At 41.1% G+C, this 26719-nt stretch overlaps 1 protein-coding gene across 1 annotated transcript in view; it reads left to right on the top strand.

Moving 5' to 3' along the window:
• The first annotated feature begins 22928 nt into the window (after nt 1–22928).
• Nucleotides 22929–26719, top strand: part of LOC143729013 (uncharacterized) — a 7089-nt gene continuing 3298 nt past the window's right edge. The window contains exons 1-6 of the mRNA XM_077219993.1: nt 22929–23060; nt 23299–23343; nt 23459–23521; nt 23599–23667; nt 25392–25460; nt 25611–25772. Coding sequence (XP_077076108.1) covers nt 22978–23060; nt 23299–23343; nt 23459–23521; nt 23599–23667; nt 25392–25460; nt 25611–25772 — 491 coding nt within the window. The 5' untranslated portion in view covers nt 22929–22977. The remainder of the gene's footprint in view (nt 23061–23298; nt 23344–23458; nt 23522–23598; nt 23668–25391; nt 25461–25610; nt 25773–26719) is intronic.

Raw genomic sequence — 26719 nt, 5'->3', positions numbered from 1 at the left:
GGCGCATCGAGGAAAGACGCCTTATCTGCATCCTTCATATCAGTTAGCGTCAGCCACAGATGGCGCTCAAGGACAGTCAGGTTAGCCATAGCACGGCCGATGGATTGGGCGGTGGCTTTTGTGGCTCGCAGCGCTATGTCAGTGGCGCTGCGCAGGTCCTTAAATGCCTCAGGCTCGGGTCCAGACTCGTCCATACTGCGGAGAAGTTTGGCTTGAGACACCTGTAGGACAGCCATAGAGTGAAGCGCTGATGCAGCTTGGCCGGCGGCGGCGTATGCGCGACCGGCGAGAGCTGACGTGGACCGGCAAGGCTTCGAGGGATGAGAAGCCTTAGCTTTCCATCCAGCGTTGGAGGGTGGACACAGGTGGTTGGCCACGGCCTCCTCGAGGGGTGGAGTCCCCTCATAGCCTCTTTCTTTTGCACCGTCCACGGAGGAGAGCGACAAAGAAAAAGAGGGCTTCAGGCGAGCGGAGTGCGGGGCTTTCCACGACTTCGTGAGTTCGTCGTGAACTTCCGGGAAGAAGGGGGAGGGTCTTTGTCGAGGGGCCTGTCGGCGCCCCTGCAGGAACCACTCGTCCAGTCGGCTGCGGGCGGGTTCTTCCGGGGAAGACCAATCGAGCCCGAGGTCTTCCACGGCCCTGGAGAGAACGCGGACGATCTCTGAGTCCATGCTGGAGCCCGCGCTCGTGCCTGCTAGTGTCGACGGCGCGGGGTCGAAAGACGAGCCCGGCCAGTCATCGGATGCAGCATCGCAGGAAAAACTGTCATCCTTGTCATCGTCATTCCCTGACGCGCCAAACGAGACGAGCCCCATCGCTCCGCTGGAGGGGTGTTGGTCCGCCTGTGTGAACTGGACTGGCGGCGGGGAATCTTCGGGTGGCGGTGAAGCACGCGGGGATTGACCCGGCGTGACATCACTGCAAACCACGTGCTCAGGCAGCCTCTGTGAGCGGCGTTTTTTCTTTCGCGGCTCGACCAGAGGAGATGGCAGCACGGAAGAGGTGGGCTCTTTCGCGGTGAAGACGGCGAAGCGAGCGCGCAGCTCGGTGAGGCCCAGGGCGTCACACTCGGGGCATCCGCCTCGAGTAAGGGCAGCCTCTGCGTGGTCCGGTCCCAGGCAGCGGGCGCAGATGATGTGGCGATCCCCGTCTTGAAGAGGGCCTCGACACGAAGCGCAGGAAGGCATTTGACGCCTTGAAAATTGCTCTTTTAGAATAAAAGTGTCGCGGGGGCGAACACTGATTAGCTTTGCAAAAAGGATATAGCGATGCGCGTCGGATGGCTTAGCAGAAGGGTGATCGAAGGCGGCTGAAGGCGCCGGCGTCCTCGAAGCAGTCCTGCTGTAGGCTTGTCGACGGTGGCGGCGGCGAAAGACTCCAACAATCCGGAGGATCAGCGAAGAGAAGGTTCTTTGCTGAAGGAGATTAAATCTAAAGAACTCAGACGACGGGGCGCCCAATATATAGCCTTTGGCCACGCCCATCCTGGCGGGCTCTGACGCGCGTGGACGCAAAGCACGCTCATTGGAAGCGGGTTCAGAGTCGCCCCGTCATTGGTTCGTGCAAGTTGCCGCAGCACAGCCAATGACCGAGCTGCCTCGCTCATTGCTGTATGCTGTGCAGCTGCAATGCGTTTTACATAAAGACTTCAATATTTCTCGAGAAAAGGAGTTTTCCCATAGCGTAAGCATTACGCAATAGGAGAGACCTCTCGAAAGGGAATCAGTGATACTACACTGGATTCGACACAATGCTACATGACACAACAAAACCCCGACAGTAAACTGATGCCACTCTATTTCTGATGTACTCCGAGCTCTTGCGCTACTTCTGTTATGAAGGACAAATGGACTTGCAATGGTCTGTCATGTCCAGTGTAAACAGCTGTAATGGTCTCGTCCAGTTTAAACACGGTGTAACAGCGGTCAGGAGTTCAGATTCTGGTGTGCTGATATTTGTGTGCAGCCGAACTTACTCATCCTTCAAACATTCTCTGACATTACATTCACTGCATGTGCAACTGTCAAAACCCATAACCATAATGACATATTACTTAACAATTAGTTAATAGTCATGTGCCTCAACAAGTAAAGTTATAACATAATGATACCTGTGCAAATCATTAGCTAATGATTAATTAAAGCAGACAGCTGGAAGTTGAAGTACATTGCTTTGACCCATTGTGGTAATTAACACATTAATTTACACTATTAGTTAATAAAATACGTTATTAAGGAATTAATACACGACACATTTAATTAATAGCATTTAATGTATTACTTAATTTATTAATCATATAGACTCTTTATTAGTTGCTGATGCATTAATAATTAATTAATGGTTTAGTTCTTCATGAGTCATACATTAACTCATGATTATCTTTGCATTAGTTAAACATGAATTAATGCATATTAGTGCACCCGTATTGTAAAGTGTTACCAATTTCTTTCATTTACTTTTTCAGTAATTCTTTTCTCTGGATCTGCATCCACAAACTCTTCATATGTTTCTTGTGATGTGAGCAAAGTTAAAACTTTTTCTTTTGTTTCTATACAAAATATAAAAGCTCAACAAATCCAAATTTTGGGTTCTTTCAAAGTAACTCAAATGCTTGAGATTATTATGAACTTTTACACACAATTTTTTTCTTTCATTTATTTTGAAATAAATGGCTGTACTGCCACTATGTGGTTAAGCTGCCTCGGTTGCACCGAGTTTTACAGTGTGGAGGGAGTCATGGTCAATTAGAGTTGTTAAGAGATGTACAAATATGCACATCCTGTTGCCTCAGAGCAAATATGGAACCAACTTCTCAGGAAATAATTTGTTTTTAATATGACACACATCATCAGAAATCTTGCAATAATAAAACATACACCTCCAATCCTGAAAGTTATGGATGTGGTCAATGACAAAAAATGAACAAATTGATGAGAAGGACATCTAGTTCTTCTAGTAATATTTCTTTTTGAAGGGAGAAGAAAAACATTTACAAAAATAAAAAGTGTATGTAGTACAGTAGGGGTCTGAAATTGGCATCCTTGGTAGATATGAGCAGTGAAAATAAATGTGTTTAAAAAAATTAAATCACAAAAAATCAATTATTGCTTTGCTAGCTAATTTAATCAGTTCATTGAATCAGTTCTTTGTGAGGGACAAATGAAAAGGATCTTAAAAGGATATTGAAAAGGATATTGAAAATGATTATTTATTGAAAAGGAACCTTTAATTAAACAGTCAATAGAAAACATTTAGGAGCACACTAACCTACAGACATTAAACAAATTTGATTCCATAGAATAACCTCGGATTCAGAAGGAACAGTGTGGTTTTCGTCCTGGTCATGGAACACTGGGCCAGCTCTACCCTCTCCAGGGTGCTGGAGGGTGCATGGGACTTTGCCCAACCAATCCACATGTGCTTTGTGGACTTGGAGAAGGCATTTGACTAGGTGTTTCTCAATGTCAAGGAAGGATCCTCGGAAGCCGTTATTTCGAGGATGCTACGTCATCGACATCCGTCGAAGGACTGTTCCAATGTCGAGGATCCTCAGAATTTCAACCAAGGACTGAGCCCTTCGTTCGAAAAATATCCCATACACAGGAAAGGATGCATATGTGTAGCCTTCGCGCTCTCAAATCACCCACAATCCTATGCGCTAGCTTTGCTATCTTGTTCAAAAAATAAAAAAATGTCAGACGTTAACGGAGTCGGAGCAATAACGGGGCAATATGCTTGTACATGTAATTACCATACATTTGTTATAACCGGTGTACATATAAGTAAAGTTTAACGTTTAAATGCCAGTACAAATTACTATCGTATTGATATTACAAATTATACAAATATATACAAATTACGTTATTGATGGCTAACTGAACCGGACCTGTCATTTAGCTTGGTTGCCGTCACCGGCATTTCTTTTATAAATAACTAGTTAAGTTGTACAAAGTAATTTAACATGGTTAGCAGAAGAGAATTCTTTTAAAAGCATTTAAAATCGTACTGGCCCCAAACTTTTGAACGGTAGTGTACATCACAACTTTTTGATCTTTTTGAATTTTTGCAGCGCCAAAAGCGGACCTTTTCACTGACGTAATGACGCAATGACGTGCACTTGCTAGCCTGTTCCATTTACGTGTTCTCCGAATGCTAAAGAGGAGCCTCGCCTAGCCTCTGAAGGAAATGACTTGGAAGGATCAATCCTGCCAAGGAAGTATCCTTGACATTGAGAAACGGCTACTGTGTCCCTCACGGTGTCCTATGGAGGGTGCTCTGGGAGTATGGGGTCCTTTGCTAAGGGCTGTCCGGTCCCTGTACGACCGGAGCAGGAGCTTGGTTCGCATTGCCATCAGTAAGGCCCATGACACACTGGCTGGGTCGCGTTTTCTGTGTCTTTGCACACCAGAAACGTGTCTGACGCGGCGCTGCTGACACGGATCACCCTTGTTCGACATATGGGAGAGAGTTGTGGAAGCCCTATACTTCGTGTTAAGCATAAATATAAAGCCTACTGATAAAGACACTGTCAGCAGTATTGACAGCAAAATAGACTACAGAATATTTCGTTCTGTATTGACAGGTGAAATATTTGAAAATTGATAATTAGGCCTATTTATTTATTTATTTTTAAATTAGGCCTATATTTATATCTGAATTTGTCAAAACCTAGACTTTCAACCATCAAATTGTAATATATTTATATGTATTCGTGTACAAAATAACGTATAAACATCTTTTCCAATTCTATTTTGCCTGGAAACGCTTCCAACACGCTTGCGTGTCGCGTGAAAAATAGACGTCGGTTCTATTTCTAGCATGCACGTGTTTTCTGCGCGGTTCAAGCCGCGCCTGAGACGTGCGTGTCACGCAGGCAGTCTGCAAGCTCTAACCTGTTAAAATGAGAGCCGAAATAAAAACGGACACGCCACGCAGCTGAGCCGCTTACGCCACGCAGCCAGTGTGTCATGGGCCTAAGTCAGACTTGTTCCCGGTGCATGTTGGACTCCCGCAGGGCTGCCCTTTGTCACTGGTTCTGTTCATAATTTTTATGGACAGAATTTCTAGGCGCAGCCAGGGGCCGGAGGGTGTCCCGTTTGGGGACCACACGATTTCGTCTCTTCTTTTTGCGGATGATGTTGTATTGTTGGCCTCATCAGACCAGGACCTTCAGCGTTCACTGGTGGGGTTTGCAGCGGAGTGTGCAGCGGCTAAGATGAGAATCAGTTCACAAGTGAGGGAAGGATGGAACGGGACATTGACAGACGTATCGGTGCAGCTTCTACAGTAACGCGGTCGATGTACCGGTCTGTCATGGTGAAGAAGGAGCTGAGCTGCAAGGCGAAGCTCTCGATTTACCAGTCGATCTACATTCCTAATCTCACCTATGGTCATGAGCTTTGGGTCATGACTGAAAGGACAAGATCCCGTATACAGGTGGCCGAAATAAGTTTTCTCCGCAGGGTGGCTGGGCACTCCCTTAGAGATAGGGTGAGGAGCTTGGTCACTCGGGAGGAGCTCAGAGTAGAGCCGCTACTCCTCAACATTGAGAGGAGCCAGCTGAGGTGGCTCGGCACCTGTTCCAGATGCCTCCTGGACGCCTTGCCGGGGAGGTGGAGGGATTATGTCCCCCGGCTGGCCTGGGAATGCCTCAGTATTCCCCCAGAAGAGCTGGAGGAAGTGCTTAGACTGCTGCCCCGTGACCCAGCCCCGGATAAGTGGAATAAGATGGATGTATAGAAGGATGGATGGATGGATGGATGGATGGATGGGGTCTTTATTTGCCAAATATTGTGAGATTACATTAAAGACTGCACACAAACAATAATATATAATAAACTGGATGCTTTTGGACACTCATGTCAAGAAATGTATTTTATCTGTCTTTAAGTCCTTAAACTGGATTCTGAGTCAAGTATAAAGTATTTTAACTGGTCTTTAAACTAAAGTCTAAGTCACATCTACATTCTTTAAACTGGATTCTGAATCAAGTCTGAAGTCTTTGAACTAGTCAAGACTGAAGTTTTAAACTGAAATCTGAGTCAATTCTGAAGTCTTTAAACTAGTCAGTCAAGTCCGAAGTCTTTAAACTGGTCTTTATAGGCCCACTGAAGTGACTTGAAACGTGCGGCTTTGTATGATACGTTGACATAATTTCCACGGATACAGGAAGCTTAGGCGGGACTAGTCTTTAAACTGAAGTCAGAGTCAAGTCTTAAGTCTTTAAACTGGAGTCCGAGTCAAGTCTACATTCTTTAAACTGGATTCTGAGTCAAGTCTGAAGTCTTAAATCTAATCTGAGTTCTAAAATGGAACATTTCATCATCATGTTAACATTTTCGTGATGTCTCGACTAAAAGTGGCCCCAAAAAATGTATTGCCTGTTAGCAGATTAACTGTTAGCAGTGCATCATTGAAATCTCTGCAAACGGTAGGGGTTCCCAGCAGGATATTCCTGACTGTCCCATCTCAGTATGAGAAGGCTAGGCGCGAATGGCGCGAATAGCGCGTCTGCTGCGTTACGCGCAAATTATTTATTTTGTGTTTTTTGTGCATTCACGCGTTTGACGCGAATTTGCGCCTGTCGCCCGAGTTGAAAAATCTGAACTTCTGCGTCAATTCGCGCCGCGTTAACCAGGAGCCAGCTTGCTGCTGTCACGTGGTGAAGTAAATGTTGTATCACATAACTTGATTTCAATATATGTGCCATGATCCTGGTATCCTTCTCTTTTACTCTGCCTCCCTCTTCTGGTCATACTCGTTATTACATCATCTTAGACACTCTCATTCACTCTCATTATAGCATTCACCTCCAGCCGTTTCTCATTATTCCATCTCTCCTCCCTCTTCTCCTCACCTGTTTCCCACTTTCTCTGATTCTACTCCCTATTTCTAGGCTTACTTTTTCCTTTGTTCTTTGTCGGATTATTGCCTAATGCTGCCTAATGCTGTGTATCTACCTGCTCGTGGATCCAGTTGTGTTGCATCATGTCCTGTCCTGTCTTGTCTCGTCTCCTGCCAGAATTATTCTGATGACATTGTTTCCTTGCCTCTGCTTTATCCAATCTCAGCAAACGTGAGTGGTCTTAGGTTTGGCGTTTTCCTACACATCTCTCTACGGACCCAGCCAGTCTCTGCCATCTGGGATTCCTGTTTTGCCACATATTTCTGTTTCATTGACTGAGAGACTTTCTGTTACATTTTGCCAAAGACTGTCTTCTGTTGAAGTTTTGCCAAGCGGCCACCTGAGTTGTCTCAACTGAACTGTTATTAAAGATCATCAGTGTACCTTGTGTTTGGGTCCTCTCTTCATCCCACCTGACAATATGAGACATTCATTTTGAATGCTATTTATTCCATATCTAATCTAGATTATATGAAACATTATTATTATTCTAATGTAAAGAGAACCAACATACTTTAGTGCAAGAACATAGTTCGTGTCTAGACAGTGTTGTGTGAGGGAAAAAAATCACAGGACAGTTTAATCACATTTGTAGTAGCCTAGGCTGGCTCCATTTATCATCAAAACAAAAATAAATTACAGATTACGTTCGTGAGGGCGAGGGTGATCCTCGCTCCGATGCGGTACAACAGGTCATCAAACTGGTCGCGGGACAGGTGGAAGTACCGCTGAAAGCGGCCATCATCCAGGCGCAGCTCCTGGAGCAAATGGTGAAACTCGCCAAATTGGGTTCACCTCCGAAGGGTCTGGTGGACACAAATACGGCGACGATGATCCCTACGCCGCTTTTCTGCTCTCCAGAGCGATCAACATTAGCCGTCTTGTAAAAAGATGGCCGCCAACAATTTCGCCTCCGACTCGCTTGACGCGCGTAAATTTTGCTTCAAACTTTTGTTTTTTATGTACGTCAATTTCGCTCTTGACGCACGAATGGATTCAAAGTGTACACGCGTATAACTAGATGTGGCAGGCGCGAATTTGACGCTCAATTCGCGTCTGGTGTGAATGCACAGTTAGAGTAGATAAGCATATCACTACTCAGAAAAGCAGTCAATGGGTATATCCTCTTTCACACCATCTTCATCCTTCCAGGCCCTTGTACCTTCTCCTGAACCCGAGAGCACGGCTATCTGTCCAGGAACGGCACAGACGCCTAGTTAACATGTTATGTTTGTATTGTGGCCTGCCAGGTCATCAACACCTGTCCAGTAAATCCAATGCTCATCAGTTGAAGAGAGGACCAATACTCTTCTGTCTGTCATTTAATGGTGAGGTTCGGCCCGTTCCAGCCCTGATAAATTCTGAGCTAGTTGCTGATTGGAAGATTCCCAACACCAGATTTAAAGAAACTACCCTAACTAGTACAGTCTTTGATACTATGTTGACTACCTTCACCCATTCTACGGCTCCAGTGTTACTTACTTATTATTATTTTGCTTTATTTTTATCCTAGAGCAAATGCAACCACAGCTATAGAGCATATTCTGAATGCCTTAGATAGACTGGAATTAATATCTCCTAAATTTATTCTGGGTGATTTCAACCACTCCTCAGCAAAAAAACTTTTTGATAAATCTTTTTGGTTTTTATCAGTCTATCACATGCACCACTAGTTTGGGGAAACTATTGGACAAAAAAATAGTTGGCTCAATGGCAAATTGATCTATCGCTTTCCCCCCACTTGGTTCTGCTGATCACCATATGCTATTGTTTGCACCAGCATATTTACCGGTTATGAAAAGCACAGAGAAGGTTGATAAAGTTTTTGAACAGTGAACTAATGACATTGACAGGTTACAAGGATGCTTTGAAACTACTAATTGGAATACGCTTATCATCTATCAATATCAATTAGCAAATGGAAACAGTGACATCGTATATCTCCTTCTGTGTGGATAATATTATTCTTAGCAAAAGGGTTACCATCTTTCCCAACAGCAAGGCCTGGGTGACTAAGGAACTCAAGGAAATTTTAAATAAGAAAAAGAGAGTCTTCTACATCGGCTCTAAGTTTGAAAAAAGGAGTTCAACAGAGAGGTTAAGCGTGCAATTAAAACTTCTAACCTGAAATACAAGAACAGTACTCAGTACTACAAAAACATTTACTCAGGGGAACCTCCATAAAGCCTCCATACAGCAGTTAATATTGCTCCCTCTGCTTGTAAACGGAAATCATTTCTACAATCATTTCTGACTCTGCCCTCACCATAGAAGGTGGTGCGAGCTCTTAGGGCCGTTACATAGTCAACGCATCGGTACGCGTCCGCAAGGCCACACATTTGGCTACACACAAAGCCAAATATGTCATCCTAGTTTTTGATACTGTAATGATAAACAGGACGGAAGCATTAGCAAGTGCCTTGGTGTTTATTAACAATGGCTAACTCAGGAAACTCAGAACAGTCAGATGCATAAATGCAGTACTCAGCGCAAGCAGACAGTCACTCAGAGAGAGAGAGTCAGACCAGGAACACAGACAGCAGGAGAGTGCGACGCAGGGACTAAGACGGGCAATCCTGAGGTGGCTGAAGGTGATGACGGTGAACCAGGGATGAGAACGAGAGTGAAGCAATCCGTATCCAGAGAACGGGAAACACGAGGAACACAGGAACAAGCACGAACACGGGAAGCATCAAACAACGATCTGACAAACAAGAGATGATAGACAGGGCATTAAATAGGCTGGTAGATGATCTGCTGCTGCCGCTGACAATGACAATCAGCGGTAACGCCCACATGAAACAATCAGTGTAACGAGACCCACCCACACAAACACGCCAGACCTGGGGTGGTTTCCCAAAAGTATCATTGGCCAACTATGATCGCAATTTCCATTGAACTCAATTGGTAACGACGGAACTTGCAACCATAGATGGCTTTGGGAAACGCACCCCAGAATGAGACAGCGGATCTACCAACCGTGACAGATACGCGACGCGCCGATGCACACAATACTATGCGTTGTCGGTGGGGGCGACTTTGCAAGTATTGTACATTAATTCAAGTATATTATGTTTACAGAAGAAGGTTTGAATACAATAGCGGTGAAGAGGAAAAATTATGCGAGCTTATATGTATACATCCGCATTTATATGACACTTCATCGCAATTACACTCCAATAAAATAGCGTTGGAAAATGCCTAACCTAATGCCTAAAATGCCTAACCGCCTATCTCTGCGCTGCCTTTGTTGCCGCCAATGTAAAATCAGCTATATCCACTCCTCTTCAGTTGCCATATTGATCTGAATATCACGTGACCTGACTCTACTAATATCACCCGACTCTACTACTCCCTATTCCGTGTATTGCATTTCACGCATCGCCCATGACGCTTGTGTCTGCTTGCGTCTACTGTTTAGACTATGAAAGTGAGCACATCGCTCGCGTTGCTTCCGTTGACTATGTAACGGCCCTTAGGAAGACCAAAGCTAATCCTGGGCCTAATAATATCTGTGGCTGAGTTTTAATACACTTTTCAGAGCAGTTGAGGGGTGTCACGGTCTGTTTCAAAACTCTTTGGACAGTGTTGTAGTCCCTCAGCTGTGGAAACATTCCACAGGTATTCCAATACCAAAAAAATAGTTCCATCAAAGCCCTAAAGGATCTCAGGCCTGTTGCTCTCACCCCTCTTGTGATAGAAGCAATGGAGAGGATTAATACAACTTATCACAAAAGTAGTTTGCATATAACGCACAGGCAGAGGGGTCGATGGCACAAGTGTATTTATCACAGACATTGTTCATGAGAATCTCGAGTCTACTAACTCCACAGCCAGACTTTTTTTGCTGACTTTTCTTATTCAATACCCTACTATAGGTCGAACTGCAAATGCTTAGGTTGGCTGGAAGGATTTTACAAGACCCTTCAGATGTCACGTTTTCTGACTGGCTCCCTTCAAAGTGACAGCTTTGCTGTCCAGGCTGTAGGACACAAAGGAGAAAGCCAAACTTTATTGCTAACGTGGTGTAGCTTTTAAATTCCCAACCATCTGTGACCCCTTGTTTACCATTCTTTACCATAACATTCTTTACCATTCATTGCACACCAACTGAAATATTTCAGGTCTTTTATTGTTTTAATACTGATGATTTTGGCATACAGCTCACGAAAACCCAAAATTCCTATCTCCAAAAATTAGCATATTTCATCCGACCAATAAAAGTAGTGTTTTTAATACACAAAAAGTAAAACTTCAAATAATTATGTTCAGTTATGCACTCAATACTTGGTCGGGAATCCTTTTGCAGAGATGACTGCTTCAATGCGGTGTGGCATGGAGGCAATCAGCCTGTGGCACTGCTGAGGTGTTATGGAGGCCCAGGATGCTTCGATAGCGGCCTTAAGCTCATCCAGAGTGTTGGGTCTTGCGTCTCTCAACTTTCTCTTCACAATATCCCACAGATTCTCTATGGGGTTCAGGTCAGGAGAGTTGGCAGGCCAATTGAGCACAGTAATACGATGGTCAGTAAACCATTTACCAGTGGTTTTGGCACTGTGAGCAGGTGCCAGGTCGTGCTGAAAAATGAAATCTTCATCTCCATAAAGCTTTTCAGCAGATGGAAGCATGAAGTGCTCCAAAATCTCCTGATAGCTAGCTGCATTGACCCTGCCCTTGATAAAACACAGTGGACCAACACCAGCAGCTGACATGGCACCCCAGACCATCACTGACTGTGGGTACTTGACACTGGACTTCAGGCATTTTGGCATTTCCTTCTCCCCAGTCTTCCTCCAGACTCTGGCACCTTGATTTCCGAATGACATGCAAAATTTGCTTTCATCCGATAAAGTACTTTGGACCACTGAGCAACAGTCCAGTGCTGCTTCTCTGTAGCCCAGGTCAGGCGCTTCTGCCGCTGTTTCTGGTTCAAAAGTGGCTTGACCTGGGGCATGCGGCACCTGTAGCCCATTTCCTGCACACGCCTGTGCACGGTGGCTCTGGATGTTTCTACTCCAGACTCAGTCCACTGCTTCCGCAGGTCCCCCAAGGTCTGGAATCGGTCCTTCTCCACAATCTTCCTCAGGGTCCGGTCACCTCTTCTCGTTGAGCAGCGTTTTTTGCCACACTTTTTCCTTCCCACAGACTTCCCACTGAGGTGCCTTGATACAGCACTCTGGGAACAGCCTATTTGTTCAGAAATTTCTTTCTGTGTCTTACTCTCTTGCTTGAGGGTGTCAATGATGGCCTTCTGGACAGCAGTCAGGTCGGCAGTCTTACCCATGATTGCGGTTTTGAGTAATGAAACAGGCTGGGAGTTTTCAGCTCAGACTTTCAACCATCTTCAGCTTCAGCAAGTTCTCAGGAATCTTTTGCAGGTGTTTAGAGTTAATTAGTTTATTCAGATGATTAAGTTAATTGCTCGTTTAGAGACCCTTTTCATTATATGCTAATTTTTTGAGATAGGAATTTTGGGTTTTCATGAGCTGTATGCCAAAACCATCAGTATTAAAACAATAAAAGCTGAAATATTTCAATTGGTGTGCAATGAATCTAAAATATATGAAAGTTTAATTTTTATCATTACATTATGGAAAATAATGAACTTTATCACAATATGCTAATTTTTTTAGAAGGACCTGTAAATATATATATATATATATATATATATATATATATACACACACACTTTTGCACTGATTTAGCACAAAGGGATTTATAAATGTCTAATAAACTGCACGTCAAGCATGTTGTCTGTCCTTTCCTCTATGTTGTTCTTGTACTGTCCGACAAAGAGAGTAGAAATATGCTCTAACATAAGCAATCTAAATAGAACTAAACATTTTGTGCTAATCATACTTTGGTGTATCTGCACTTTTTCACAAAGACCAACACTGGGAAGTTTAATGTTTTTTAAAAATAAGGAGCAAGTAAAGTCTTGCAAAATCCAAGGATCTGAGACTGAAGGTGAGGGTACAGCGTCAGTGCAGGAGTCTTCAGGATCCACTGAATCCCCTTTGTGCTTCTTGTGTTGAAATAGATAAAGTAAACAAAAACGGGATAAATTGTATATAGTAGTCAATATATAATACAGTTATAGTATTTGTAATACCCCATTTAGCCTAGTGTGATTTGATCTAGAAAATGGCTTTCTGCCGTTTTAAGCATGGTTTTTAATCTTACTTTATAAACTTCCATCTCCTTTTCCCATCAATACAAATCAGCTGAGCTGAAACATAATAGACAGGTAATAGTCAACAGATACACAATGAATAAAAAACTCCAACCCTTCGTTTTTGCTTACTCAAATATGAAATCTAAAATAAGGATTTTATCCCCGTTATTGCACATTTAATATGGAATGAAACCGATATTCTCATTTTATCAATTACAACTATCACACTCCCCAATGTTATATTTAACCCCTGTTTAGAAGTCTTTCCCTCTTATTACACAACGAAGGATAAACATGCATTAATAGAACGAGTTTAACCATTAATAGGCTGTTTGTGGTTTGTTATGCGGTATTAACTTTATCCAATGACCTTTATTTTACCTGACAACGTCCCCTAAAACTACTAATTTAGAGAGCAATAATCAACTAGAATGATTTAATACATAAGTTAATTTGATTCAGATGTACTGATAATTTACAATCTTATTCTTTAAACGTCTTACCTTTTAAAAGTGCATCACAAACGGTCTGTTCTGCTGTAGCTCTAACGCGCTGCTGCTACTTCCGGGAACTATTGAGAGGCTCCACGAGCCGCCATTGCAGTAAAAAAAACGTTCCATTGAAGTCAATGGAGTTGTCGCAACTCTCACTCTATATGGCTCTGGGTACAACTGTCAGTGCTGAAACATTAACCATAACGCGTTGTTCATTATAAACGTGGGATGATGAATTTTATTGAGAACGTCGTAACGTTACATAGAAAACATGCCGTAATATACCCTGAGTGTAAACATTAGCCGCATTCATCGTGAAGCGTGCAAGCAATTTGCAAAGATTCATATTTAAAGGTTAATAAAACATTCTCTTGGTCGGCGTTACGTCACAAATCATGTGACCTGCATAGCAACAAGCTGCCGCCGTGTATGAAGGGTAAAACAAACCGAAGACACAGCCCGAGGCAATGTGTCAGTTATGGGTATTAAGAGACTACTTTGTATTAATGATGCATGGTATGTGAATGTATGTCGGTGGTGAGAAGTGAATGTAATAAAACACTCATGTAAAGCGCTTTGTGACTAGCTAACGTTACCGCTACATGTCTGATAAAGGCGCTAGCAGCTATATGAATACAGATCTTCTTCTTCTATTACAGAATGTCTTATCAATATATATAGACATTCTCCTAGCGCCTGCATTGACCAGGTACCACAGAAAGATGTCGCTTGTAGGTTTAGCATTACAATCTTGTCCCTATCGGCATCCAGCTGAGTCCTGGGAGAACAACCCAAAAGCATGGCCCAGGCTCGAGTATCCAGACATATACAATTACCTCATCAAATCACCTCGTATGAACACCATGTGTACATACCATGTGTCCTACACTTGCAGTCATGTTTAAATACCCATCAAGCATCGATTACATTAACTATGTAATCGATTTTTTATTCATTAAAAAAAAAAACTGTTCATTCAAAAGCACTGTACAAGCTGTGCCACTAACAGACTGAGCTCATAACAGCCACTTTGTAACACAATGTCAGTGAGGGACACCGTTTTTTCAAACAAGCCAATAAAGGCTAACTGCATAAATGTATAGTTTTTAGGCATGATTCTCGGCGCTTGTTTATCTTCCGCTTTCGTGTTGCTTAATGGCGGGCGCTTGTTTGTTTTACCCTTCGCCGCGTTGCTATGCGCGCGCAGTGCATTATAGGAGTAAAAGTCCCGGATGTCCGACCTTGAGAATACACTCACTTCTTTGGAGGTGCAGTTTTTAGGACCAGCTTCTTAGCAAAACCAGATTTACACTGACCCTCGTTTAGAAAGCAGTCTGGTGAGAAATGATTAGCGCAAACATAAAAGCATTGACATTGATCGTTGGGATATTCCCTTCAAAAATAGAACTGGGCCCTCATTAATTTATGGAATTAATTGTTAAAGAATAAATAAAATAGGCATGTTTTTGGAAAAAATATCTAATATTTGAGTTACATAAAAGCTTTTTATTTGTTTTTTTTCCTAATTGTCCTTTAGTGGTCAAGAACCCCCCCCCACCCCCAAAACAAAAATGGTTTGGCCACTGATCAAAATTTGATGTTGTCATTTGATTTGAAGTTCAGTAGGCTAACGCTACACTCAAAATGTCCGGACAGCACAAGTCCGGTGCTCAGTAAAGAAAAGAGAAGAAGAAAATAGAGAGCTTCGAGAGATGTCCTAAACAAATATTTTTAAAAAGGTGGTGACGGTGAAGCTGGAACTAACATTAGTAACTTAAAGTCAACGTAGAGCAAGGTAAGAAACAGCGCAGCCAACGTTTATGAGTGTTGTCAAAGACCCGGTACTTCGGTTTCAAGTCGGTACAATTTTTTTTTTAAACGTCACGTTGATGCGCGTGCATGCCCGAAGCGTGTGCAGTTGCGTCCTCTTCATAAAAGTGCTGAGACATTGCGACCGGCGGAGCTGCTGATGTGGTGGCTGTAAATCCACTTGTTGATAAGAAAGGAGGAAAGACCCACATATGGAAATATTTTGGATATTAGCTTATAATAGCGACGCGGCGCACTCGTTTTTACAGCCACGCAAGTTCATTGTTGCATAGCAACAACAGACGCCACGGGAGAGCACGCGCTTGTGGAAAGGAGAACGCGGTGCGAAGCGCTTGCATTAGCTTACTTCTAGATATATTTATGGAGATGAGAAATAAAAAGCTTTCTGAAATGCGTCACTGTCGGCATCGTGAACAGATAATGGGCCAGATCCGAGTCTATTTTTGCTGCGCTGCTCATGCGTAATTAAAAGTAAGTGAAAGCACACTTTTGATGGACAAAAAATAAATATGATTTCACACAAAAAGTGCCCAAAATGCACAGATTTTGCATGTCTAGTGTGTTTTAACAAGAACTGCAGTAGGCTATGTAAGAAAAGAAAATGAAGACATTTATAGAAAATGTACCCATTTAAACGTGTTTTTATTATTCAGTTTAGGTAAAAGTAGGCTATATGGTGTTTTATAAAAAAACTGGAAGTCTGCTGAAGATGGAAGAGCAGGGGAACAGGAGAGGAAGAGCAAGGGAAAAGGCGCCGCCATCTAAGAATATCTTGTCCCGGGCCCAGGCTAGACTGTCAGCTGGCCTGCGTGTGACTTACAACACAAGCTTACGATATTAAATTCTACTTCCTGCTCAGCTACTGTTCGGACGCTCTCGCTTACTGCTCCGCGCTTTGCTCTATCGCTTTTATATTTCTATATTTTATCTCCTTTTATCACCTAATTTTAACTTCAGCAAATCAGCACAGTGCTCAAACGTTTGGATTACTACAAAAAAAAAGCAGAATTATTTTATTCAACCAGCCTCCCACTGAAAGCTTACATTCCGGGGAAGAGAAAACAAAACTGCCTACATTCATAAGGATAAGAAAATGCCTCCTCTGGAATCTACTTGCTGCTCCAACTGCCACAGACTTTTACAAAGGATTGCAATTCTTGAAACAAAGTTAATTGCGGGACCACCAAACCAGACGGAACACACAACAGAGCTTCGTCATGGACGTCCTCAGCATACAGCCGGTGAGTCCCATGAATCTAGTCCTTCTCGACAGGCCATACTGAGTGTAGAGAAACAAGCCGATCGTTTTACTAATCGATGGCACAAACAGGGTGCGAGACCCAAAGGCACTCGAGACATCAGATTGTCACGAGCATCACATATTACTGCAGTAGCATCCTCTACCCCAGATACGGCTCTGACAAGGACTGCAAACACTGGTCTCCTACCACCGCCTATACATCTTGAGAACAGATTTGAAGTATTAATGAATGAGGAATCCCCAAATTTGATGAATGTGATCACACACAGACAGAATCAGCCAGTAGCTAACACTGATGCTAACTGGGGCTCAAGGTCGAGCAGACAGCGGCACTCAGCTCACAGCGCAGCCGGGCCCAGGACTCTGATAGTGGGCGACTCCGTAATCAGAAACATTAATAGCAGGGATACAACAACGTGCTGCCTTCCACAAGCAACAACATCTGATGTAAACAGGGAACTTCAGAACATTCTGATGAAACATAAGACTGCAAATCGACTCATCATTCATGTGGGGAAGAATGATATTCATAAAGAGCAGTCGGAACTTCTTAAAAAGGATTTCAATGAACTTTTTGAAACACTTAAAAGACTGAAAGTTCAAACATTCATCAGTGGACCACTCCCAGCAAGAGGAACAAACAGGTTTTCACGGTTGCTTGGGCTTAATACATGGCTGCAAAAAACCTGCAATATAAAAGGAGTGAACTTTATTGACAACTTCAATCTTTTCTGGAGTCAGAGGCAACTGTTTCAACAGGATGGCCACCACCCAAACAAACTTGGTTCAAGAGTGCTAAAGGACAATATCTACTTCTCCCTCCGTCATCCTTCTGCAATGTGTGCCAATCCACTCAACCTGAATGGCACACACACACCTGGATACAGTATGAATGACCACAGGATTTCACTTCAGCCCCTGAATGGACAAGCGGTTGACACATCACACAAGGACAGTGATAACACCACTCAGCCACAACAACCTCTGCTCACGGACACAATCTCAGCTGAGCCCTGCCCACAGAGCTCACCACAGACAGACTGTGACATACCAGCACTGCTCCAAGATACAGCACCCAAGGATGACTTTCTGGAAAACAGCCAGGGAAACCAGGACAGCACATTACAGCCTCCAATAACACCAGAGCAAAAATCACTCTCACTGGAAACATTATCACTCTCTCCAGCATCTCCACTTCTGTGCTTCTCAGAGAAAATGGAACAACTGGTGCACGCTGGAACTAGACTATCCCACTCTTTTGCTGCGAGCCCCCAGATACCAACCAAAAAACGCCAGGCCCCACAACCACCAAAGCCTACGGGCCCAGCTCGCCCTCCCCCTCCCCCTGTGAGAGCTCTTCGGCCTCTGCCACAGCGCCAGGGCCCACACCCTCCTCCAGCGGCTCGAGGTGAACCAAAAACAACTGATACCAGCTCTCAGTGATATGTGTCGGGTCCCCGCTATGATAACAATAACTTTCTCAAATGTTTACAGAACAAGCGGGAACCCAGTGTGCCTGTATCTTTTTCTATTGCTGTTCAATTACATGATAGAAAGTCTAAGGCCTTCAAAAGCCGTACAGCAAACCCATCTAATCTGGTGCCTATTACACGACATACCAAGATTGCTGTGGGGACAAAAAGTAAGACTGTTAAGTTAGCACTTTTAAACATCCGCTCACTTAAAAATAAATCACTTTTAGTCAATGACTTAATAACCACATACAACCTGGATTTTATGTTGCTAAATGAAACTTGGCTAGAAGAAAGTTGCAGTGCAACAGTCCTCAATGAAACAGCCCCTCCTAACTTTACTTTTATGAGTGTCTGCAGAGCTGTCAGAAGAGGCGGAGGTTTAGCTGCTCTTTATAAAGATGTCTATCAATGTAAGCAAATATCATTTGGGAATTACCCGTCTTTCGAATATCTGGGTATTGTGTTAAAAGGTGCTCCACGCATTTTACTTATCATTGTTTACAGGCCTCCAAAATACTCTCCAGCTTTTGCTGAGAACTTAACAGAACTGTTAAGTTCTATTTCCTCAGAGTTTGACTGCTTTGCCATTGCTGGAGATTTTAACATTCACATAGATAATGCAGAAAACAATATGGCAAAAGAAATCAAAACTGTTTTAAAAACTTTTGATCTGACTCAGCATGTACATGGAGCCACACATAATCGTGGACACACTCTAGATTTACTTATCAGTAAGGGTCTAAACATTTCATCAATTGTTATTAAGGATGTAGCACTGTCTGATCATTTTTGTATTTTCTTTGATATATTGATCTCTCCTGCCATTGAAGCTAGATCTGTGTCTGTCAAGAAGAGATGCTTAAATGAGAACACTAGTGTACTATTTATGAAGGCTATATCTTTAACACCAAGCATATCTGCTGACTCTGTTGATTTTCTCCTTGATTCTTTTAACTCAAAAGTTAAGAGTGTAATTGATGATATTGCTCCTGTGAAAGTCAGGAAGAAGAGTGGCAGACAAAAAGCACCTTGGAGAAACTCAACAGCAGTGCAAAATATGAAAAGACAATGCAGAAAAGCAGAGCGCATGTGGCGGAAGACAAAACTTGTAGTCCATTATAACATCTACAAAGACAGCATCCATGCTTTTAATAAGGAACTAAGCAAAGCTAGACAGACTTTTTTCTCGAATATTATAAACAGCAATATAAACAACACGCGCACTCTTTTTGCTACTGTAGAGAGACTGACAAACCCCCCAAGCCAGATTCCAAGTGAAATGCTCTCAGTGAGAAAGTGCAGTGAGTTTGCTTCTTTCTTCTCTGAGAAAATCAATAATATCAGAAAGGTGATCAGCACATCCTTGAGTTGCGCTGGTGTCAGGCAGATCAGACAACAGGACGAGAAAGTAGCCACTATGTCTGATTTCGAAGAAATTGATGGCAAAATTTTGGAAGAAACCGTACAGCAACTAAAAACATCAACCTGCGCCCTTGATGCACTTCCCACATCTTTTTTCAAAAATGTGTTACACAGCTTAGAAGCAGATCTCCTAGAAGTGGTAAATGCCTCACTTCTCTCTGGGAGTTTTCCGACCTCCCTGAAAACTGCTGTTGTCAAGCCCCTCCTGAAAAAGAGCAATCTGGATAAGACCATATTAAACAACTATAGACCGATCTCAAATCTTCCTTTCATAGGCAAGATCATTGAAAAAGTTGTCTTCAATCAGCTGAACAAATTCTTAAGCTCGAATGGATACTTTGACCATTTTCAATCTGGTTTCCGACCGCACCACAGTACAGAGACCGCGCTCATAAAGATAATAAATGATATTCGCTTAAATACTGATACAGGCAAATTATCAGTGCTGGTACTACTCGACCTCAGTGCTGCATTTGACACTGTCGATCACAAAATACTTCTTGACAGGCTGGAAAACTGGGTCGGGGTTTCTGGGATAGTCCTAAAATGGTTCAGGTCATACTTAGGAGGCAGAGGTTATTATGTGAGTATAGGAGACCATAAGTCTGAGTGGACATCCATGACATGCGGAGTCCCTCAAGGCTCAATTCTTGCGCCACTCCTATTCAACCTGTACATGCTCCCAATGAGCCAAATAATGAGAAAGAACCAAATCGCTTACCATAGCTATGCAGACGACACACAGCTCTACTTATCCCTATCGCCTAACGATTACAGCCCCATTGACTCCCTTTGCCAATGCATTGATGAAGTAAACAATTGGATGTGCCAAAACTTTCTTCAGTTAAACAAAGACAAAACTGAAGTCATTGCGTTTGGAAACAAAGATGAAGTTCTCAAGGTGAACGCATACCTTCAGTCTAGGGGTCAAACAACTAAAAATCAAGTCAGGAATCTGGGTGTGTCTCTGGAGTCAGACCTTAGTTTCAGTAGTCATGTCAAAGCAATAACTAAATCAGCATATTATCACCTGAAAAATATTGCAAGAATTAGATGCTTTGTTTCAAGTCAAGACTTAGAAAAACTTGTGCATGCTTTCATCACCAGTAGGGTGGATTATTGTAATGGACTCCTCACTGGCCTTCCCAAAAAGACCATAAGACAGTTGCAGCTCATACAGAACGCTGCTGCTAGGATTCTGAGCAGAACCAGAAAATATGAACACATCACACCAGTCCTCAGGTCTTTACACTGGCTGCCAGTTACATTTAGGATTGATTTTAAAGTATTATTACTGGTATATAAATCATTCAATGGCCTAGGACCTCAATACATTGCAGATATGCTCAGTGAATATAAACCCAACAGATCACTCAGATCATTAGGATCACATCGGCTAGAAATACCAAGGGTTCACTCTAAGCATGGCGAGTCTGCTTTTAGCTACTATGCCAGCCGCAGCTGGAACCAGCTTCCAGAAGAGATCAGATGTGCTCCTACAGTAGTCACATTCAAATCCAGACTCAAAACACATCTGTTTAGCTGTGCATTTACTGAATGAGCACTGTGCCACTGTTCGTCCGACTGTTTGCACTGTATTTTATTTTATGTTTTAATTATTCTGATTTCTGTATTTTATCTTTTATTCTAAACTGTTTTAATTATTCTGATTTCTTTTGATTATTTTAATTTCTTCTATGTAAAGCACTTTGAATTACCATTGTGTATGAAATGTGCTATATAAATAAACTTGCCTTGCCTTGCCTTGCCTATTACACTAGTGAACTCACTCGAGGCCCACAGAGAAGGAAATTAATAGTTGAAATAAAGTCATTATTTTTGTTTGTTTTTGCGCACAAAAAGTATTCTCGTCATTCGCTAAACTTAAGATGGAGCCACTGTAGTCACTTGGACTATTTTAACAATGTCTTTAATAACTTTTCGGGGAACAAGTTTTAATCCCTTAAGAAGCCTATGGTCCTATGATCCTATTATCCAGCTCTCAGATTTAATAAAAAATATCTTAATTTGTGTTCCGAAGATGAACGAAGGTCTTACGGGGTTGGAACAACATGAGGGTGAGTAATTACTGACTTAATTTTCCATTTTGGGTGAACTATCTCTTTAAGGATTGACGATCAAAACAAGGAATCGGCGGATCGCAATCATTCGGAGCCTCCTCTTTACGTGTGGACAAAATGTTCGGTTATCCTCACAGGACCTACTGCTCAAGGTGGTTTGTCAGGTGACAACTGGTTTGTCAGGGGATTTTTTTTTTTTTTTTTTTTTACAGAAGGAGCCTGAAAAAACTGTTAAAGAGCTTTCATTTTCCATTTATGACCATGTTCCTACTGCAGAGTGACGTACAAATGAATGAAAGCTATGTGATAAACAACTGTTATTGTAAACAAAGGTAACTGAAAGTAACGACTTATTCTAAGAAATGTTCAAGCTCATATCCAGGCGTCAAAGCCTCTGGACATGCTGGTGTTCATTAATGTTTAATCTTTGACATCATTAATTAAAAGTATATATTAATTATATATTAATATATTAATTAAAATATATTTTTTAAAGCAGTCGCTTCTGGGTCTTAAAAAAACTACAGATTTAAAAAGATTCTGAAGAAATTATTGTAACTTGCTTTTACTAACTTGTTACTTTAACTTGATTATATTCCTTCAATGAACGTGATAAAATCAATGTAAAGGGTTTAAAATCACCTATTAAAAATTCACTCAAATTTATTTAAAATCAAGAGTTCATGGATAAAGCTCATATCTCAAATATGTGGGGTTAACAGAAAAAAGTACAAAGGAAATTATGTAACTGAATGTTCTTGTCAAAGATAATGACTTGTTTTGAGAACCTGATATCTTTATAGAGATGTTTAGAGTTTGAGATATGAGATTGTCCATCCTTGCTATTTGAAAGTGATTACAATTAAAACACACATATGCCTATTGTAGCGAAAGGAAAAGTATCTTTGACAGCACCATTTTCTGAGAAGTCTTGGTCACACTTTATTTTACAGTATCCATCATGTTAAATAAAGTAAGCATATTTTATGCAACTAACCTTAAACTAACCTTACAGTATACTTACAGTCTGTAGACACTTTAAAATTAAGTGCATCAAAGTCTTTAAGAAAGTAATATATAAATAGTATAAATAGTAATATATGATCTTATTAACTTGTTTTTGCGTCATTTGCACTTGATATCATAACTGGGACTTTCCGATCTGCTGTGAGAAAAAAAAAGAAGAAGGAGGTGCCAGAAATGCATTCACCAGTGGAATCACACTGATCACAAGTGGTTCAAGCTCTGCCCTTCTTTAATGCGCTGCATAAGTGTTGAAACACTTCAGACACAAAACACAAATCACTTTCTGCCACAGATATCATTTGAGAAATTATGTCTGGTAATGAAATAGCCTGTTTTTCAGGTGCAGCGCAGAACTCATTACAGTCATGGTATCCAAGTAACAACTACACAAGGTAAGTTTAACATGCACAGGCCTATTTGGTTTGGCTTCACTTACTAGATAAATTACTTACTTATCAAAGATTAATCCAGAAGTGTCTAGCACTTTTTCTTTTTCTTTTTTTGTGTAAATTGTGTTTTCAGTAAAAATGTATTTTATTTAAATAAATAGCACAGTATCATCTATGGTCACTATCTATTGAAATATTTATTTTTATTTTATTATTATAATTATATATATTTTTTTTTTAGCCTACCGAGTTTAACCAGTAATGTACCAGTAGGGCAGACACTCAGGTACAATTATTTTATTTTAGTATTTTTCCTTGATGAATATTATTTAATTTGATACACCAAGAGTTAAAAAAATGCTTTGCAATTCATGTTGATGTTTGTGTTTTACGCTCAACAGGAGGCAACTGATGGTAACCAGCCAATCGTTGGCCCTGTTAGCCAATAGATCAGTGTTAAACAGGTATAATTTCTTAATTTGTTACACCAAGAGTTAAAAAAAAAATGCTTTGCAATTCATGTTGATGTTTGTGTTTTCAGAGGAGTAGCGTTATCATCTAACTACACAACAACGCTCAGCAGATTGTCGCCCCGGGTACTCCGTAACAGGTACTATTATACAACTATTAGCTATTAGCATCAATTTAGCCTATCTGTGCACCTTTTAAATGTTTATTATTATTATTACAGTTTTTCTCAGTCGCTTTGATACATTTCTCAGAACAGTTCAATCTTCACATTGTGTCACTTGTGCACATCAAAAAAGCAGTTTCTCATTTCTTTGAACAAGTTGCAAATGCTTTGGTACATCCATGCAAATGATTATGTACAATTGTCTGCTGCCTGTTACATTATCAATTGCTTATGTCATGTTAATCAAAATGTATTATAATGGGTCTCTGTTGAATAGTCTCACACCGCACAACATTTAGGCATTAGTTCATAGCATAAGTCTTTCCATGTGTTACGTGCTGGCAGAAATGAAGCAGAGAGTGAATCCAATCGCAAGCACTTTATTTAACAAACGAGTAATCCTGAGGGAATTCAGAACAGGAACATGAAGACGAAGACGACGAGAGGAATAGCAAACATAACAACATCAAGAACTCACAAGGACTGAACTGAAACACAGGGCTTAAATACACTGGCAAACAAGATAACAAGGGGGCGTGGCTAATAAGAAACACCTAGGAACAATTGACAAGACGCATGGCAAACAGGGAATCACATGACAGACAAGAACAAGGAACAAGACACAAAACCCAAACCGTGACACCATGCAAAATGGTTGAACAAGTTGTCATAATATGCATGTACAGTTTTTCCTAAGGAGATTGTCCTATGTTCGCATTTCTACTTTTGTTTTTATTCGTCTTTTTTTTCCTTTGTGCTATGCAGTGCTGTCTTTTCCTTTCTGTATCGCAATGACATGGTCTATCAACAAATTACAGTACAAACAGTAAAAGCGTAAATGTGAATCTTGTCCAGTCTCTTGCAATCAAACTCCCACATACACTAAGGTGTGTAACCTACAATTTACAATAATTGTCTTCAAAACTTAAGCCACAGTTTACATCTGAACATCCCTTCAGAGTACACTGTTATATTGACAACATGACAAAGCAATTTGACTGCCTTATCCGTACACAATGACACAAGGACTTGACTGATGGCACTGACATGTTCATTGACACAGAAATTTACCTTTGAGAGATGAACTAAGGATTTTGAGCAAGAGACTGGCTTTTGCAGGTAATCCATGGGTAATCCATTTGTATGAATTGTTTTGAGAAATGCACATACTGTTTTGCAAATGTCGAGGATGATTCGACAAATGTACCAAAGCAACTGAGAAAAACTTTAATTCAAATGGCAAAATATCCTTTGTGCACACTATTTGATTGACATATTTCGTTTTCTTCAAATTTTCAAAGATTAATCCAGAAGAAATGTCTAGCACTTTTGTGGGTTTTTTTTGTTTGTTTTGTTTGTAAATTGTGTTTTCAGTGAAAATGTATTTAATTTAAATAAATAGTACAGTATCATCTATGGTCACTATATTGAAAGATTTATTCTTATTTTATTATTATAATTATATATATATATATATATATATATATATATATATATATATATATATATATATATATATATATATATACTGTATATATATATTTAGCCTATCGAGTTTAGCCAGTAATGCACCATTAGCACTGATACCCAGGTACAATTATTTTATTTTAGTATTTTTCCTTGATGAATATTATTTAATTTGATATACCAAGAGTTAAAAAAATGCTTTGCAATTCATGTTTGTGTTTTACGCTCAACAGCAGGCAACTGATGGAAACCAGACGATCGTCGCCCCGGTTAGCCAATACATCACTAATGTTAAGATACAGGTATAATTTCTTAATTTTGCACTATTATTTTTGTGTTATTTTATTGTTTATTGTCAATGTCTCTCTGCACCTTTTAAATTATTATTATTATTATTATTATTATGTAGTAGAAGTAGTATTTCAATATATTTTTTCATTTTATTTTTTCAGTTCATTATCTCCAAGTGAACCAAAATTGGATAAGGATGAAAATTGTCATGGTGATGATGGTGATAAAGATGATAATTCTGATGGTGATAAAACTGATTATGATGTGGAGGATGGTGCTGATGAACCAATTGAACCACACAGCGCCGGATCTAAGAGAGCATGGTAATACATCAGCCAGACAGAGAGACAGACAAACAGACAGCCAGACAAACAGACAGCCAACCAGACAGACAGACAGACAGAGTCAAATCAAGTCAAATCAAATCAAGTCAAGTCACCTTCATTTGCTCTTTTAACAATATGGACTGTTTCAAAGCAGCTTTACAGTAATAATAGGAAATTAAAGTAACAGAGATTGTTTTGGCTTTACAGCAGCTCTAGAATAAAGTTATTGTCCAGCTAAAGTTAGTTTTGATTGACTTCCGTCGCAACGATCATTAGTTATTAACTTAGGGGCCGCAAACATGACACCGTTCTAACAAAAAATTCTTTAATGCGATCCGGCCGCTCATTTTCATAAAACAGTGCCTAGTGACCGATAAATTTTTTTTTTTTTTTTTTTTTATCGCTTACGCGTAGCCACGTGAATCAGAATTATCCCGACAACGTTTTATCAGTACAGAGGTAAAGGGAAGGAGGTCTTCACAAGGGAGAGACTAGTTGACACTTCAGGACTGCGTTGTCGTCGTGTCCAGGCGCAGGTCCTTCGTCAGATCTGGATACAGCCTGCATCCGGCGGACTGCGGTAAACCTCGGGATAAACAGAGAGTCTAATATTAGCGTAGACGCCATCTTTCTTATAATGTACAAAGTACATCAGGATTTATGGGATGTGTTCCCGGTTCCAGCTGATCTAAACTATGCAGCCTAACATTGAATTATAGAGGTCTATAATGTGTTATGTGTATGTTAAGCCAAAGAAATGTGTTTTTAGTCTAGATTTGAACTGACAGACTGTGTCTGCTTCCCGGACAATGTTAGGAAGATTGTTCCAAAGTTTTGGTGCTAAATAGGAAAAGAATCTTCCGCCAGCAGTCGATTTTGATATTCTATGTATTATCAACTGGCCGGAATTTTGAGATCGCAATAGACGTGAAGGACTATAATGG

Source organism: Siphateles boraxobius, unplaced genomic scaffold, assembly GCF_051911475.1.
Source record: "Siphateles boraxobius isolate OS27281-9 unplaced genomic scaffold, OSU_SipBor_1 8, whole genome shotgun sequence".
Taxonomy (NCBI): Eukaryota; Metazoa; Chordata; class Actinopteri; order Cypriniformes; family Leuciscidae; genus Siphateles; species Siphateles boraxobius.
The sequence above is the reverse complement of the archived record's forward strand: the minus strand, read 5'-3'. Positions and strand labels throughout refer to the sequence as shown.